We start from the raw sequence: 12,664 nt of genomic DNA on the forward strand, positions 1-12,664 counted from the left end.
CAGGAAGTCCTCACTATTTGAGCACGCTGAAAAGACATTCAGACCTGTGTGCACAGATTGAGCTCAGGAAAGGATTTGTACCCAGGAGGTGTCACCTGAAATAAATGCACAGCCTAAAGTTGAAAGTTAAGTTTTATTTGGTGGGCAATTCTGAGGACTCAGCCCTGGATGACAGCCTCTGAGGGACGGCTCGGAAGAGGCAGGGGAGGGGCTAGGACATATAGGAGCTTTACAACAGAGACCAGGTAGTTGGAACAATAAAAGATTGCTTGTTATTCAAAGAAAACCAGGCATCTCAAGTTAAAGAATTTAGCGTTTTTCTGTGTATGGGAGGGAGCAAACATTTGGGCTCATTGAATCCATTCCTTTGACAAGCACCTAGCTGTCTAGGGCCAGTATCCTGTCCTTTCTTATTCTCAGTCCCCTCAGAGGGCACCATGGTGAGTGGCTGCAGAGGCCGGGCTGCAGGCCTGTCCTCACTGGGGGGTGGCGGCAGCCGCTGAGGACTTGACGGCTTCAGCATTCTTTGTGTACTTATATGGTTTGCAGTGTTTTTTGTTCACAAAAGGGAGGCCCCACAGGGTCCTGCTGGGTCTCAGGGGCAGGACGCAAGTGGAGGCGGGTCTGCGTCATGCCGCGCGGCCAGACGGGCACGAGAGGCGATGTGCATGTGTGTTCCGTCCAACCTTGGACGCACGGGATTCATCTCAGGCGCCTGCAGAGGGACCAGTCTCGAAAGCAGCCATCAGTGCCCCCAGTCCTCTTCTTGTTCCCTCGCCATCTGGTGACCCAGTACCGGCCCACCTGGCCAGAGCAGCCTGGGGGCCTTAGCCGCCCTGGGGAGGGGGGTGCAGGAGAGTGTTGTTTGTTAGGAGGGGAAAAAAGTCTCAACAGTTGCCCAAGAAGAAGCAGGAGTCTTTCTAAAGGCTGCTTGGCTGTAATCATCCAAGGAGGGGAGACAGACCCAGGAGGAAGACACTGGGTGTCAGACAGGGTGGAGGACGGGGTGGGGGTGGGGCGGCTTTGCAGTTACCTGGAGGTTTGCATCACAACGGGGGTAGCTTCTCCGTGGCTGACTCTTTGGTTCTGGTGTTTCATTTCACAATTGAAATGGAGCTTAAGATCTTTCCCACACTGTGGGCTCAATTTTCCGAATTCACGCGCGGCGGGTGGGGGCCCTGTGGCCAGGTGGACTTCCAAGCAGCCTGCTGTTTGCTGAGTGTCCCCAACCCGCAGCTGAGGGTCTGCCAGGTCCTGGAGGGAGCTGAGTGTAAGGTCCGCCGGTCTGGGGGTTTGACTCCGCACCTGGAAGCTGCCTTTGTGGCTCCAGGTGGAAGAAAAGCCCCTGGCTGGCTGCCCCCGCCTCTCTCCCTGATTCAGTGAGACCAGAGGAAACTCACCAACAGACTCAAGTGTATTGAACGTCCGTCCACCGGGCTCTCGGTGCTAAGTGGCCGGCTTGTGTGACGATCCGCGCGAGGGGCCGTGTGGCGCAGGGGCTGGGGGCTGGGTGCTGGCTCCAGGCTGCCCAGTTCCAGGGCTGACTGCCCCCCTAAGTAGCTGGATGGATGGCTCTGAGTAGGTGGCTAGGCCTTTGGTTGATCTGCGTTTCTCACGTGCAAAAGGGTGGCAGCAGACTGCTGCGACTTACTCCATAGGTTTGTTGTGGGCAATAAACGAGTTAATGTTTTTAAAGCACTTGGCACAGACTCGGGACACAGTTCGATCAGTGTTCTCTCTTATTATTAGCATCACATCTTCATAACAACCTTATAGAATGGTGTGTGAGTTTCCTGTTACTGCTGAAACAGATGATGTGGATTAAAACAGTGATTTTTTTTTTTTTTGGGTGCAGTTCTGGGGGTCAGAAGTCCTCCAGGTAAGGTGCAGGCAGGGGAGACCACAGGGGAGAAGCATGGCGCCTGTTTCCACTGTCACATCTTATGCTCTGACTCTGACCCTCCTGCCTCCCTCTTTCCCTTCCTCCTAAGGACCCTGGGGATGACACGGACCCACTTGGATGATCCCAGATAATCATTCCATCTCAAGATGCTAAACTTAACCACGTCTGCAAAGTCTCCTTTGCCAGGTAAGAATCAGACCGCCGTGGCGCAGATCTGACTCGGCCACTTGGGTGGGTTAGAACGCACAATGTGATTCTAAAAGAAATCGTTGTTTTGGACAAACTCTTAAATTCCACCATCAGTTTGACTGTGACTTCAGTTGGGTACGGCCCAAATAAACCACCTTTATTATTTCTAAGAAGACATACCAATGTCTCAGGTGTAATAAAAACAATACAATGATAATACGGGGTGGGTGTGGGTCTAGCTTAGCAATCGAGCGAGCGCTTAGCAGGCATGAGGTCCTGGGTTCAATCCCTGGTACCTCCATTAAAAAATAATAATGACCACTTCTGGTGGCCTGAGTAACGGCTCCCCAGAGAGGCCTACACCCTAATTCCTAGAAGCTGTGAAACCAGAAATAAGTTTCTGTATCTTGAGGTTGTTTAAATCGGAAGCCCATTTGCCTTTACTGGATAAAGTCATTTATTTATTATTTAAGTCGTGTATATAAAGAAACAAGAAGTGAGCCCAGGGGTATCTGGGTTTAGTCATCCGTTCTCAGCTTAGATGTGGTCTCACACCCACCCTGTGGGGCGTGGGGCGTGGCCCCCTCCACACGTGGCCCCCTCTGCCCGTGGCGCCATCCATTCCTCACCGCTCTGTTTATTTCCTCCCTTCACAGCCCTGTGTTTCCAGGTATCAGCTCATGGATGTGGCTAATGTTTGTCTTACCTGTTTCCCCTACAAGGACACACGTTCCATGTGGACAAAGACCCCAACAGTCCTGTCTGCTATTCCAAGTACACAGACTAGTATCTTATCCGTAGAAGGTTTTTATTGAACAAACCAATAAATGCCTTTCATCCTTTCTGTCTGTGCCCCAGTTTCCCTGTCTACGTCCAGCCTAACTCTGGATTGTCACGCTTAATGTAGTGACTCACTCTCTCTCTTTCTCTCTTTTTTTTTTTTGGTAATGACTCTCTCCTTCCACGGCTAAAGCAAAACTCAAAAAGCCAGCGCGTTCTGCGAGTGAGTCCTCCCCCCACAAAGTGACGTGGCTCTTAGAATCACAGCCTTCGCTCCGGGGACAACACAGATGGGAGGAAATGTAAATCCTGACCCTGAACTTAACCTGGATTTTGTAAATCAGTGAAATTTCGCAGTCTGGTAATTTCTTTCCACCCAAATGCCCTCTTTGACAGGAGAGGAAAAAAAAGGGTTTTTTGGACAGAACATTTTGGTCGGTAGAATATAAATTGGAAAAAAAAAAAGGCATAATTGGCTCCATTCTTTGAAGCATTATCTAATGTCCTCCCTCGAAGAGAACAGTAACAGGATAACCTGACTTCCCGTTCCTCTTAGTTCTACTTTATAAACCTTCCTGATCCAGAGCGTCAAGGGAGCATCTCCAACTCGGAAAACTCCTTAAACAGGATTTGGCTGTCAGAGCCCTTGGGTTTTGGTTTTTTGTTTAAATTTGCTTGTTGTTTTGAAATGGCTTAATAAGCCTTTCTGAACACACTTAGGAAAACCGCCTAATTTAGCTTCTTCCCGCTAGAAATTTTGGGATGCGGAGACCCACCCAAGGCACTGGTAGTTGGTCAAAGGTTTGAGCAAAGAACTTGGGGTGAAAAATGCCCGTTGTAAAGGCCGACATGTTATGTGGGCCTTCGGTCTCTGTTCCCAGCAGAGCTGTGTCCTCCGCAGTCGAGAGGGGAGAGGAGGTGAATTCTCATTCGTGTGAATCCGTCTTCCTGCCACTGGGAAACCAGTCTCTCCAGTCACGAGTGTTTTCAACGCCTGGCCCTCGCCGTGAGAGTGTGTCCAGGTGCAGGGTCTTTGCATCCACGATCCCCTCTTCCTGGTGTCCTTTTTATCTGGGTTGCATGCAGGTACCTCTGAGGCATCCTGCACTTCAGGCCGAGCGGTCTGTCTTCAGAGTGGCCGTCTCCGCCCGCGGCGCCCCCTCAAGTGTCCCATCAGAGGGTGTGCTAACACCAGCTCCCTCTCTCTGTCGTGGCCGGACCTTCGCAGTGGTCTGTGCGCAGATCTGACTAATACTTGTAACGGGCAGAGCGCACGTCTGCCCGGAGCCAGATGGGGCCTGCCCCACCGCCGCCTGCCCGGCGTCCACGTGCTCTCCCTCCCAGGATCCAGCGCCTGAGGCCCCTTCCTGGCGGACCCCCCTTTGCAGACGCAGGGAGTTTCTGGGAACTTACACCCTCCCCGCCACAGAGATTTCGTGCTACGAGACGACCGGCAACGCAGCCCAGCGGAGCCGTGGAGCCTCCGTATCTTGTGTTTCTGTTTTTTGGTTTTAGTTTCACGTCCGGCGCAGGAGCTGGCAAATGCCTTAAGAGGAACCTGTGCGCTGGGCACTGGGCTCACTTCCCTGCAGGGCCCTCATCTCAGGCACCTCAGGCCCGCCTCCCTCTGCTGCCTTCAACGTCCCGGACGTGATTTTTGTCCGTCCAGCCCAGCGAGGCGACTGTGTGCTGTCACGCTTCGCTCAGTCTCTGAGCGACACCACGTGCATCGGGAACGCCCCAGGGGGAGAGTGCGGTGCGGCCAACGCGGGGCTCACGTCAGTACGATTCCATCCTCCGTGGGGTTTTTGCCGTCTGGTCTCCAGGCACCTGTGCCATTGTTACCTGTGCAAGAGTTGGCCTGTCTGAGCCAACCCTTCACCACCGATCACAGAAGGCAGGCGGATCGCAGATGTGGGCTGGCCATCACCCCGATTCCTTCCGCCTCGTCTCCCAGTGCTCCGTCCGCCTTGGGGAGCGGGTCAGAAACTGTAGCCTCTTCCTGGAAGGTGCAGCCCCGGCGGCTGGCTTGGCAAGATGGTTCTCCTGTTCAAAGTGGTACCACGAGCCTTTTCTCCAGGCGGACGCATACTGACAAGCAAAGATGGGGGCTAGATTTTGGTCCCCAACCTCCCCCTCCCCCCGGGGGTTCCCCGATGCCGCTCAGTCTGTTCCCCTGCACCTGGTGTTCCGATCACCTTCCACCGAGGGCTGCGGAACTGTCCCTGTTAATTATACGTAAAAATCAGTATTTGTGCTTTAATCTCAACTATGGAAAAAAAAGAAATCCGAGGGCAACAACCTGCACGGACGTCATCAAAGCGCCGGTGGAGGTGAAGCCAGTCATTTTAATACATTGTTTCCAATGCTCTTGGGCTGCTTTTAAAATTCAGAAAAATAATTTAAAAGTCACATTTATAATGGTATACTTTCAAACTATGAATATGACCGTGCAAACTGATGTGCACCATTTCAAAAAAAACAAAAACCAGTGAAGAGTAAGATGAATTAATTTTTACTTTTGGGAGACGGGACTAGAGGCTTTTTCCCCCACTTTATTTCTACTTTCCGTCGTTTGCCAGATTTTGTGCACGAAGCTAGAACTGCTTCTTTGTCAGTTTCATTGCATTTTAACAGAAGAAAATACATGTAAAGTTCGTCTCAGGGCCGTCACCAAGACCACAGGCTTGGGTTTGAGTCTCTGCTCTGCTAGCTCCTCGTCTAGACCTTGAGAAGGATGCTCTGAGCCTGTTTCCTCATCTGCAATTTGGGGTAACATGCCTTTCTCAGGGGGGCTGCTGTGAGTGAACAAAGGATGTTTCACACCAGGTCTGGCCCAGACTCGTTAAACGGAGTCTCCTTATTATTGCGTAGCTATTGTTAATATTAATAAAATAATGTCAATAAGTTATTGTTGATAACAATAAAGATTAATGCTGATAAATATTGCAGTCAACCCTCCGACAACATGGGTTTGAGATGCAAGGATCCAATTATGGGCGGATTTTTTTTGGTAGTGAATACTGCAGTGCTACGAGGTCCTCTGTGGGTTGAATCCGCATACGGAACCACGGATACGGAACACGAATATGAAACCATGGATACGGGACAGCGAATACGGAGAGTGGGCTGTAAGTGACAGTAGGGTTCTCCATTGCAGGGAGGGTCGACCCTCTGACCCCAGTGTTGTTCGAGGGTCAACTGTAACGTTAACTAAGATCGATTCATATCTGAGCGAGAACAGTTTCTTTTTTCTGAGCCTTGTGTTCCAAGAGGCTGAAGTCTGGCTGGAGGACACGGGTGACTGTGCACAAGGAGATGGGACCCTGCCCCCTCCGCCGCCACCCCCTCCCCCCGCCCGCCGTTTTGTGCTCTTACTGGCGATTCTCCTCTGCCTCCGCCCTCTGGCTGCCAGCGCCTTGAGGTCTTATTAATTACTCCACCCTTTGTGGGTTGCCCAGGGCCAGGCACACAGCAGGTGCTCAATAAATGCATGCAAAACGAAATCATTGGGCCAGCATCCATGAGACAATCTACCCTTGTTCTATTTGATCACGTCAACAGGAAGGGAGAATTACAGACGGTCTGTCTGGACACACAGTCTGGCCATTGTGGTGTCCGCCTCCCAGCCTTACAGGCTCACAGCACGGTCAGAAGGCAGTTCCTGGCACGCGCTCATCTCACCCGTGACCTTATTTGCAGCACGGAGCTGACACCCATCCTGGGGAGTAAATCGGAGGTCAGAGACCTGCAGCCCCATCTGGTGGGGAGCCAGGCTCCCACTCCAAGGGCAGGCGGGCTTGGTGGGCGGGGCGGCACTGGCGCTCAGCTGGGACGGAGAGGGGACATCCTTGACCACCCGCCCAACGTGTTCCGGGGTCTGACAGCAGTGCAGCTGTGTGACGGAAGCCTTCCTCGTTAGGAACTACTCTGGATCAGCCGAGAAGCCGAGAGCAGGGGCGCCGCTTCCCTTCTAGCCCAGCTTGGTCTCTTTAACCAGCGGCCCACGGGGTGGAGAGAAGACACAGGAGTTCAGTGAAATAAGAGGCAGCCCGCAAGATGCTGACTCGCCAACCCATGGGACGTGCTTTAACGGCGACTGGCACCCCAGGTGTGCATAAACAGCTCCTTCCCCCGCCGACCCCGGTCTGCCATATTGGCTGGAAATAGCCTCTTAAAAGGTCCAGCTAAGGCTATGAGGCTTCAAGGATCCTTTCTCAGCGACCGATTGGAGTAAATAAAAAGATCAAAGCTGAGCGCATCACCTGGCTGCCAGGCCAGGCCAGGCGTCTTCCTCTCCAGCAGCGGCAGGCAGAGCGGAGTCTGGCAGCCGCAAAGGGGTTCACGTCCCCACCCGGTGGTCTCCTCTGCCGCACACACGTCACTTTGGATGAACGCCTTTTGCATCGCGCTGCTGCAGGATCAGGCTCTTAAGAGACGCCGTTGATGGACAATCGAACACAGATTTTTGTCTTTTCCGTTAACACTGGTGCAGCCCGCCCAGCAAAGCGAGAAGGACGGCTGAAAACCCTCCGGCGGCTTTTCTTTTCTTTTCTCTTTTCTTTTCTTTTCTTTTCTTTTCTAATCCTTATTCATTTCTCACCGTCAGCGCGTCTCGGGGCAGCTCTACCCGGCGAGCCTGGTGCTGGTTACTCTTGGGTATGAGTTCTCTCTTGTGGATTGATTTCGTCTTCCTCCGTGTAAAGGCCTCCCCTCAACGCCAGTGATGGAGCTGACGAGGGGTCGGGGGCCCCGGCCGGGCTCTGTGCTGCCGGCTGGGCCCCACTCGAATGCCCTCTGCCAATGTGCCCGCACCGGCTTGGGCCCTGTGGTGGGTGTGGTGGTGGTGCGTGAAGGCAGTTTCCCTCCCACCCTGAAGGGCTCTGAGGGCCCCCGCTGATTGCAGAAAACCCAGCAAATGGCAACAGAACTGGAGGGAAAACGGAAAAACATCAAACGTACTACTTTGATGATGGATTCATTCAGATCGCTTCTCAGAACTCATCTAACGTACAGGAATAGACTTTGTTTAATTTAGGAAAATATACCATTTGATCCTCAAATAAAAATTAAATATAAACCAAATGGAAGGCTAGAACACAAAAGGGAAAAAAAGAAAATGTGGAAAAAGAAAAGAAAAAGAGGTGAAAATCCTCGGGTCTGTGCCGAGAGGCAGCCGATGTTCAGACATTTCCTCCCCACCCCAGGGTGACAGTCAAAGGCCGTCCTCATGAAAAGAATACTGAATTAACACAGACAATGTCTCTTAGCAGGCCCTGGTTTTATATTCTGCTCCTTTATTAGAAATATAAACAGGTGATTACTTCCGTCTCTTTTTATTTGTCTTTTTGCATTTTTTTTTTAACAAATAATTTTTGGTAGCTTGTCTGGGTTATAGTTTGACTCACAAAATCCCCTTCCTAATTTGGCCTCGCCGCAGGCCGAACGTCTCCATCAGCTCCGTCCTCCGTTTATTCCACTGACTTGAGAAAGTCTGTCATGGCCAGCTGCTAGGAAAACCTTTGATTACAAAAATGCCCCTTCCCGGCTTCCAAACTCCCGAGCGGCCTCCAACAAGGCCCAGGCATTCACTCCCCGTTCAGACCCACCGGGGCCTCTTCCTGCCCCGCCTGATTCTCGGAACTGAAGGAGGGCACCCGGGAGCTGCCCTCCGGCCAGAGCGGCCTACGCTTTGTCCTTGAGCTGCTCCAGGCAGTCCCTGAGCTCCCTGGGGGCGCCCACGCCCGCGTCCGGGCACACCCACTTGATGCCCTCCTCGTTCCCGCCGAGGATGGAGTTGACGGTGGGGCAGCCGTCGTCGGCGGGGATGGTGGTGAAGGTGGTGAACTTCACTTTCTTCCTCTTGGAGGTGGGCGAGTGCAGGGGCTCGTGCTTCGGGTCCCCGCCCCGCGTGCCCCCGGCGCCGGCCGGCCTGGGCACCCGGCTTCGCGCGGGCGTTTGGGAGGCTCCGTTGAGAAGCAGGCGGTTGCTCTCCTGGAAGCCCCCCGGCCCGCGGTCTATGATGGTCGTGTGCTCGTCGGGCGGCGGGGACCCCTCGCCCACATTCTCCAGGAGCTCGGCCTCGTTGCCCAGCCACACCCAGTCGTGCGAGTGGGTCACGGACGCCTGGCCTTCCAGGGGCACCTGCTTGTGCCTGTACTTGAGCGCGAAGGCGGCACAGTTGACCAGGAAGACGAGGATGGCCAGGCAGAAGACCCCCAGGAGGGCATACATGCCGATCTCCAGGTCGCTCAGGCCGCGGGGCGTCTGCACCAGGTCGCCGGTCCCCGGCCTGCCGCCCGCCTCGGGCAGGTCCACCTGCGCCGGGAAGTTGGCGAAGTCGATGGGGATGTTCTGCAGCTGGCCCTCGCCCGCCAGCCCGCCGCCGTCCAGCCGGCTGTTCTTGACCACTCTGTTGTCCAGCAGCGACTTGGCCGTGGTGCCGCCTCTCCGGGCGGCCCCCTCCTCGCGCTCCGCCGAGGAGCTGCCGTGGACGTGCCCGTCCTGGCCCTTCGGCCGCCGGTCGCTGGCGTGGTTCTTGACTTCAGCCTCGTCGTAGTCCCCTCCGGGGCTAGAGTCGGCGTCGTTCTGGCCAAACTTGACCCTGATGCTGCCGATGCCCACGGCCAGGACGCTCTTGCGTTTGGATTTCTGGCAGGCCTCGGCGATGGTCATGTCCACCCGGACCAGAGGCCCCTGGCCTTCCCCCTCGGCCATCACCACAGGCCACCGGGGCGAGCGGGACTGGGGGACGGACACCACGGCCTCATCCAGGGAGGTGGCCGTCAGGGTGAAGTCCTTGGTGTCATAGATGTCCAGAGGTGTCACCGAGCCGTCGCTGAACCGGAGCCACGTGCTGACCACGGCCTCCTGCGGGGAGAAGGTGCAGTTAGAAATCCACGGGGGAGGCGGGAGGGAGGAATTGCCCCTTCTCTTAGGAGCCTGTCCCCTGTCCCCTCCTAGAACAGAACCCAAAGACTCAAGGGCAGGACTCAAAATCCAGACCTGGTGGCCAATGAATCTGGGAGAAAACTCACTCAGGTTCTAGGTCATGACCAGAAAATCACCTTAATTGTAGTGAGGACACGTATATCCAGGCAACGCCAGCTCCAACCTAATCCTCCCCAGGGGACAACACCCCACAAAAAGCCCTGAGTGAGCTGAGGCTCCCCTGAATGTCCTAACGAAGACGTCACCGGCGCGTGTGCATGGATGACCGCACTCTGACGCCCACACTCCCTCTTCCAAGATCCTTGCGGCGACACCGAGTTCAGCCTGCTGCATCCTCTGCTAACCCACGGTGCTCCCTCCAGCCCAGGAGCCTTAGTCACATCTGCGAAGTCCCTTTGGACACATGAGGTGATGTCTCCACAGGGTCTAGGAACGCGGCGTGGCCGTCTCCGGTGCCCCTTTATCCCACTGGCCACAGCGACGGTGGCGGCTAAGATGCGCCCGGTGCTTCCTGAGTTCCAGCCACTGTCCTAGGTGGTCTCCGCTAGCAGCTCATTTACTCTCCACACCCACGTGCGAGGTGCACACTCGTTCTGCGGGGGGGTAGCCTGGCTCAGGGAGGAGCCCAGAAGCTCCCCCAAGGTCGAGCCCTCCACACGCCGAGGGCTGAGATGCAAAACACCGCTGACGTGTGTCTTGGTTGACTTTGCCCCTTGAGATAATTTTCCTTCACAAACTCTAGATGGAGAACGGACTTAACACGAAACAAGCCCCCCGGGTGGCAGACAACCCGAAGAAGGCCCCCAGGCGCCGCGGGCCTGTTGGCGTCCGTCCGCCCAGCCGCGCCGTGTGACTGACACGGAGCCCTTCCACTCGCTCGTCGCAGTGAGGCTGGAGCACAGGGTTTTCTCCGGGGAAGCCAACGATCTCCCCAGAGATGAGATGTTCCGAAATACTTAACGTAACAGCATGTCCAGGGGTGATTCAGAGCTCTGTTCTCTCAAGGGTCCTGTCTGCAGATTGAATGAACTCCACCCATAAACTCCCCCTCGAGGCAGTGCAGGGGCCCTGCCATCCCCACCCGCCGATGAAGACAAACGGGTGGCGCCGGGTGGGGACTGGCGGCCTCGCCCCGCGCCAGGGAGGTGGTGATGCGGGTCGTCCCCGAATTAATTGCCCGTTCTCAGCAAACGGCTTCCTGCTTCCTGCTGTGTCTCCCCACTCTCCTCTTGCCCCGAGGAGGGGTGAGCAGAGGAGCCAGCGCTGAGCGCTGGGTGTACGGGGATGCACTCCAGGTCTCTGCTGCTGATGCTCTGGGACAGAGCCAGGTAGCAAGCGGAGAATTCCTAGAGCCGTCCACCCCGATCCTTGGAACCTGGGGGCACGAGCGAGCCCTCCCGTGGTTATGTGTTATGTTATGTGCACGCACAGCTGACCTGCAGTTAGGGAGGTCTGCCGGGGTGACCTGGGTCAACCTGCTGTGGTCCTGGGACCCTTTGGAAGAAGAGAAGCTTCTCTGGCTGGTGGCAGAGGCGACGTCAGAGGCTGAAAGCGTGACAAGGATGCCACGCATCGCGGCTGGTTCCGAAGGTGATGGCGGGTGCGGGGAGTGAGAAGGGGGCTGAGAGAGGCTCCCGGCCAGCAGCTGGCGGGGACGCGGACCCCTCGGCCTTCAACTGCACGGAGCTGGATTCCGCCAACCACGCGAGGGAGCGTGGAAGCCGATTCCTCCCCTGAGCATCCCGAGGACATGCCTGGCCGGCTGATGCTCCGGAGGCCAGCTGAGCGCACCTGGGCCCCCCGACCCCACAGAGTCACGGGCGAATTCGGGATGTTGTTTTAAGCTGCTGGGTTTGTGACAATTTGTTATGCGGATGATTTACCCACCCCTGTGCTCTGGGGACCATTTGTCCGGCTCAGCACAAACCCCACTGCTGGGACCACGCGGCCACGTGGGTTTTACACAGCCTGCACCGCTCTGCTCTGGAACGTGGGTACCCTGCCCCGTCCCTCCCACCTCTGGCCCTTTTTGCTGAACCAGGCACCGCAACCCGCCTGCCTCCCCTCGAAACTCCGGCATCCGGGCCCCTACCTGTCTGGGGGCCCTCAGCAGCTCCTCCGCGGTGGCCACCGCCGTGACGGCCTTGCTGTTCTCCACGCCGGGGTGGAGGGTGACGGACAGCCCGGCCACGAGCTGGACGGCCAGCTCTGTCACCGATACCCTGTCATCCAGCACGGTCACCGTCTTCTCGGCCAGGATGGAGTCAGACAGCGGGGACAACACCTGCAGGGTCGGCAGGACACGAGACGGATCCGTCACACCTGCTTCCAGGTGTTGGGACCTTCCCCGGCAATGCTTGCTACACTCCAGACGGGGTCCAGAGCACAGCATGAAGGAGCCACACACCTACTTCACCGCGTACACCAGCCCGCACGGCGCCCCTGTGAGACTCAGACAAACTCCCCTCTCCCCCAGGACACGTCAGCTCTCTCTTTCTTGGAAAATTAAAGATTCAAACCCATGCTGTCTTTGAAAGGAAATGACCCTCCACATTTAGCTGAGCACCCTTGTCTACTGCACAACCTGGTTAACCGTACGCAGCAGTCCTGTTCACGGGACGCGTGAGGGTTCGCACGCAGACTGACTTTGTGCAGCCTGAGTCACATTCTGAGTGAATTACGGAACCGGCTGAGGAGAACTGAATTATGAACAGTCTGCTCCCCCCTCCGGCCCCCAGCAGAACGTATCCTCTGCCAACGTTACTCTCCGCCTCATCTCAGAAACCAGACGTTGGCTGCGAGGTGTCCAGGTGAGATGGTAAAGTGTATCAGTCATCGTTG

At 55.7% G+C, this 12,664-nt stretch overlaps 1 protein-coding gene across 2 annotated transcripts in view; it reads right to left on the bottom strand.

The window, feature by feature from the left end:
- Positions 1-8,136: 8,136 nt before the first annotated feature.
- TMEM132C (transmembrane protein 132C) overlaps positions 8,137-12,664 on the bottom strand; it is a 304,399-nt gene continuing 299,871 nt past the window's right edge. For both annotated transcript variants that reach the window (XM_032471231.1, XM_032471233.1), the window contains 2 exons: positions 11,916-12,107; positions 8,137-9,742 (listed from right to left, as the gene is read on the bottom strand). In XM_032471231.1, coding sequence (XP_032327122.1) covers positions 8,558-9,742; positions 11,916-12,107 — 1,377 coding nt within the window. In that variant the 3' untranslated portion in view covers positions 8,137-8,557. The remainder of the gene's footprint in view (positions 9,743-11,915; positions 12,108-12,664) is intronic.

This window comes from Camelus ferus, chromosome 32 (genome assembly GCF_009834535.1).
Source record: "Camelus ferus isolate YT-003-E chromosome 32, BCGSAC_Cfer_1.0, whole genome shotgun sequence".
NCBI lineage: Eukaryota > Metazoa > Chordata > Mammalia > Artiodactyla > Camelidae > Camelus > Camelus ferus.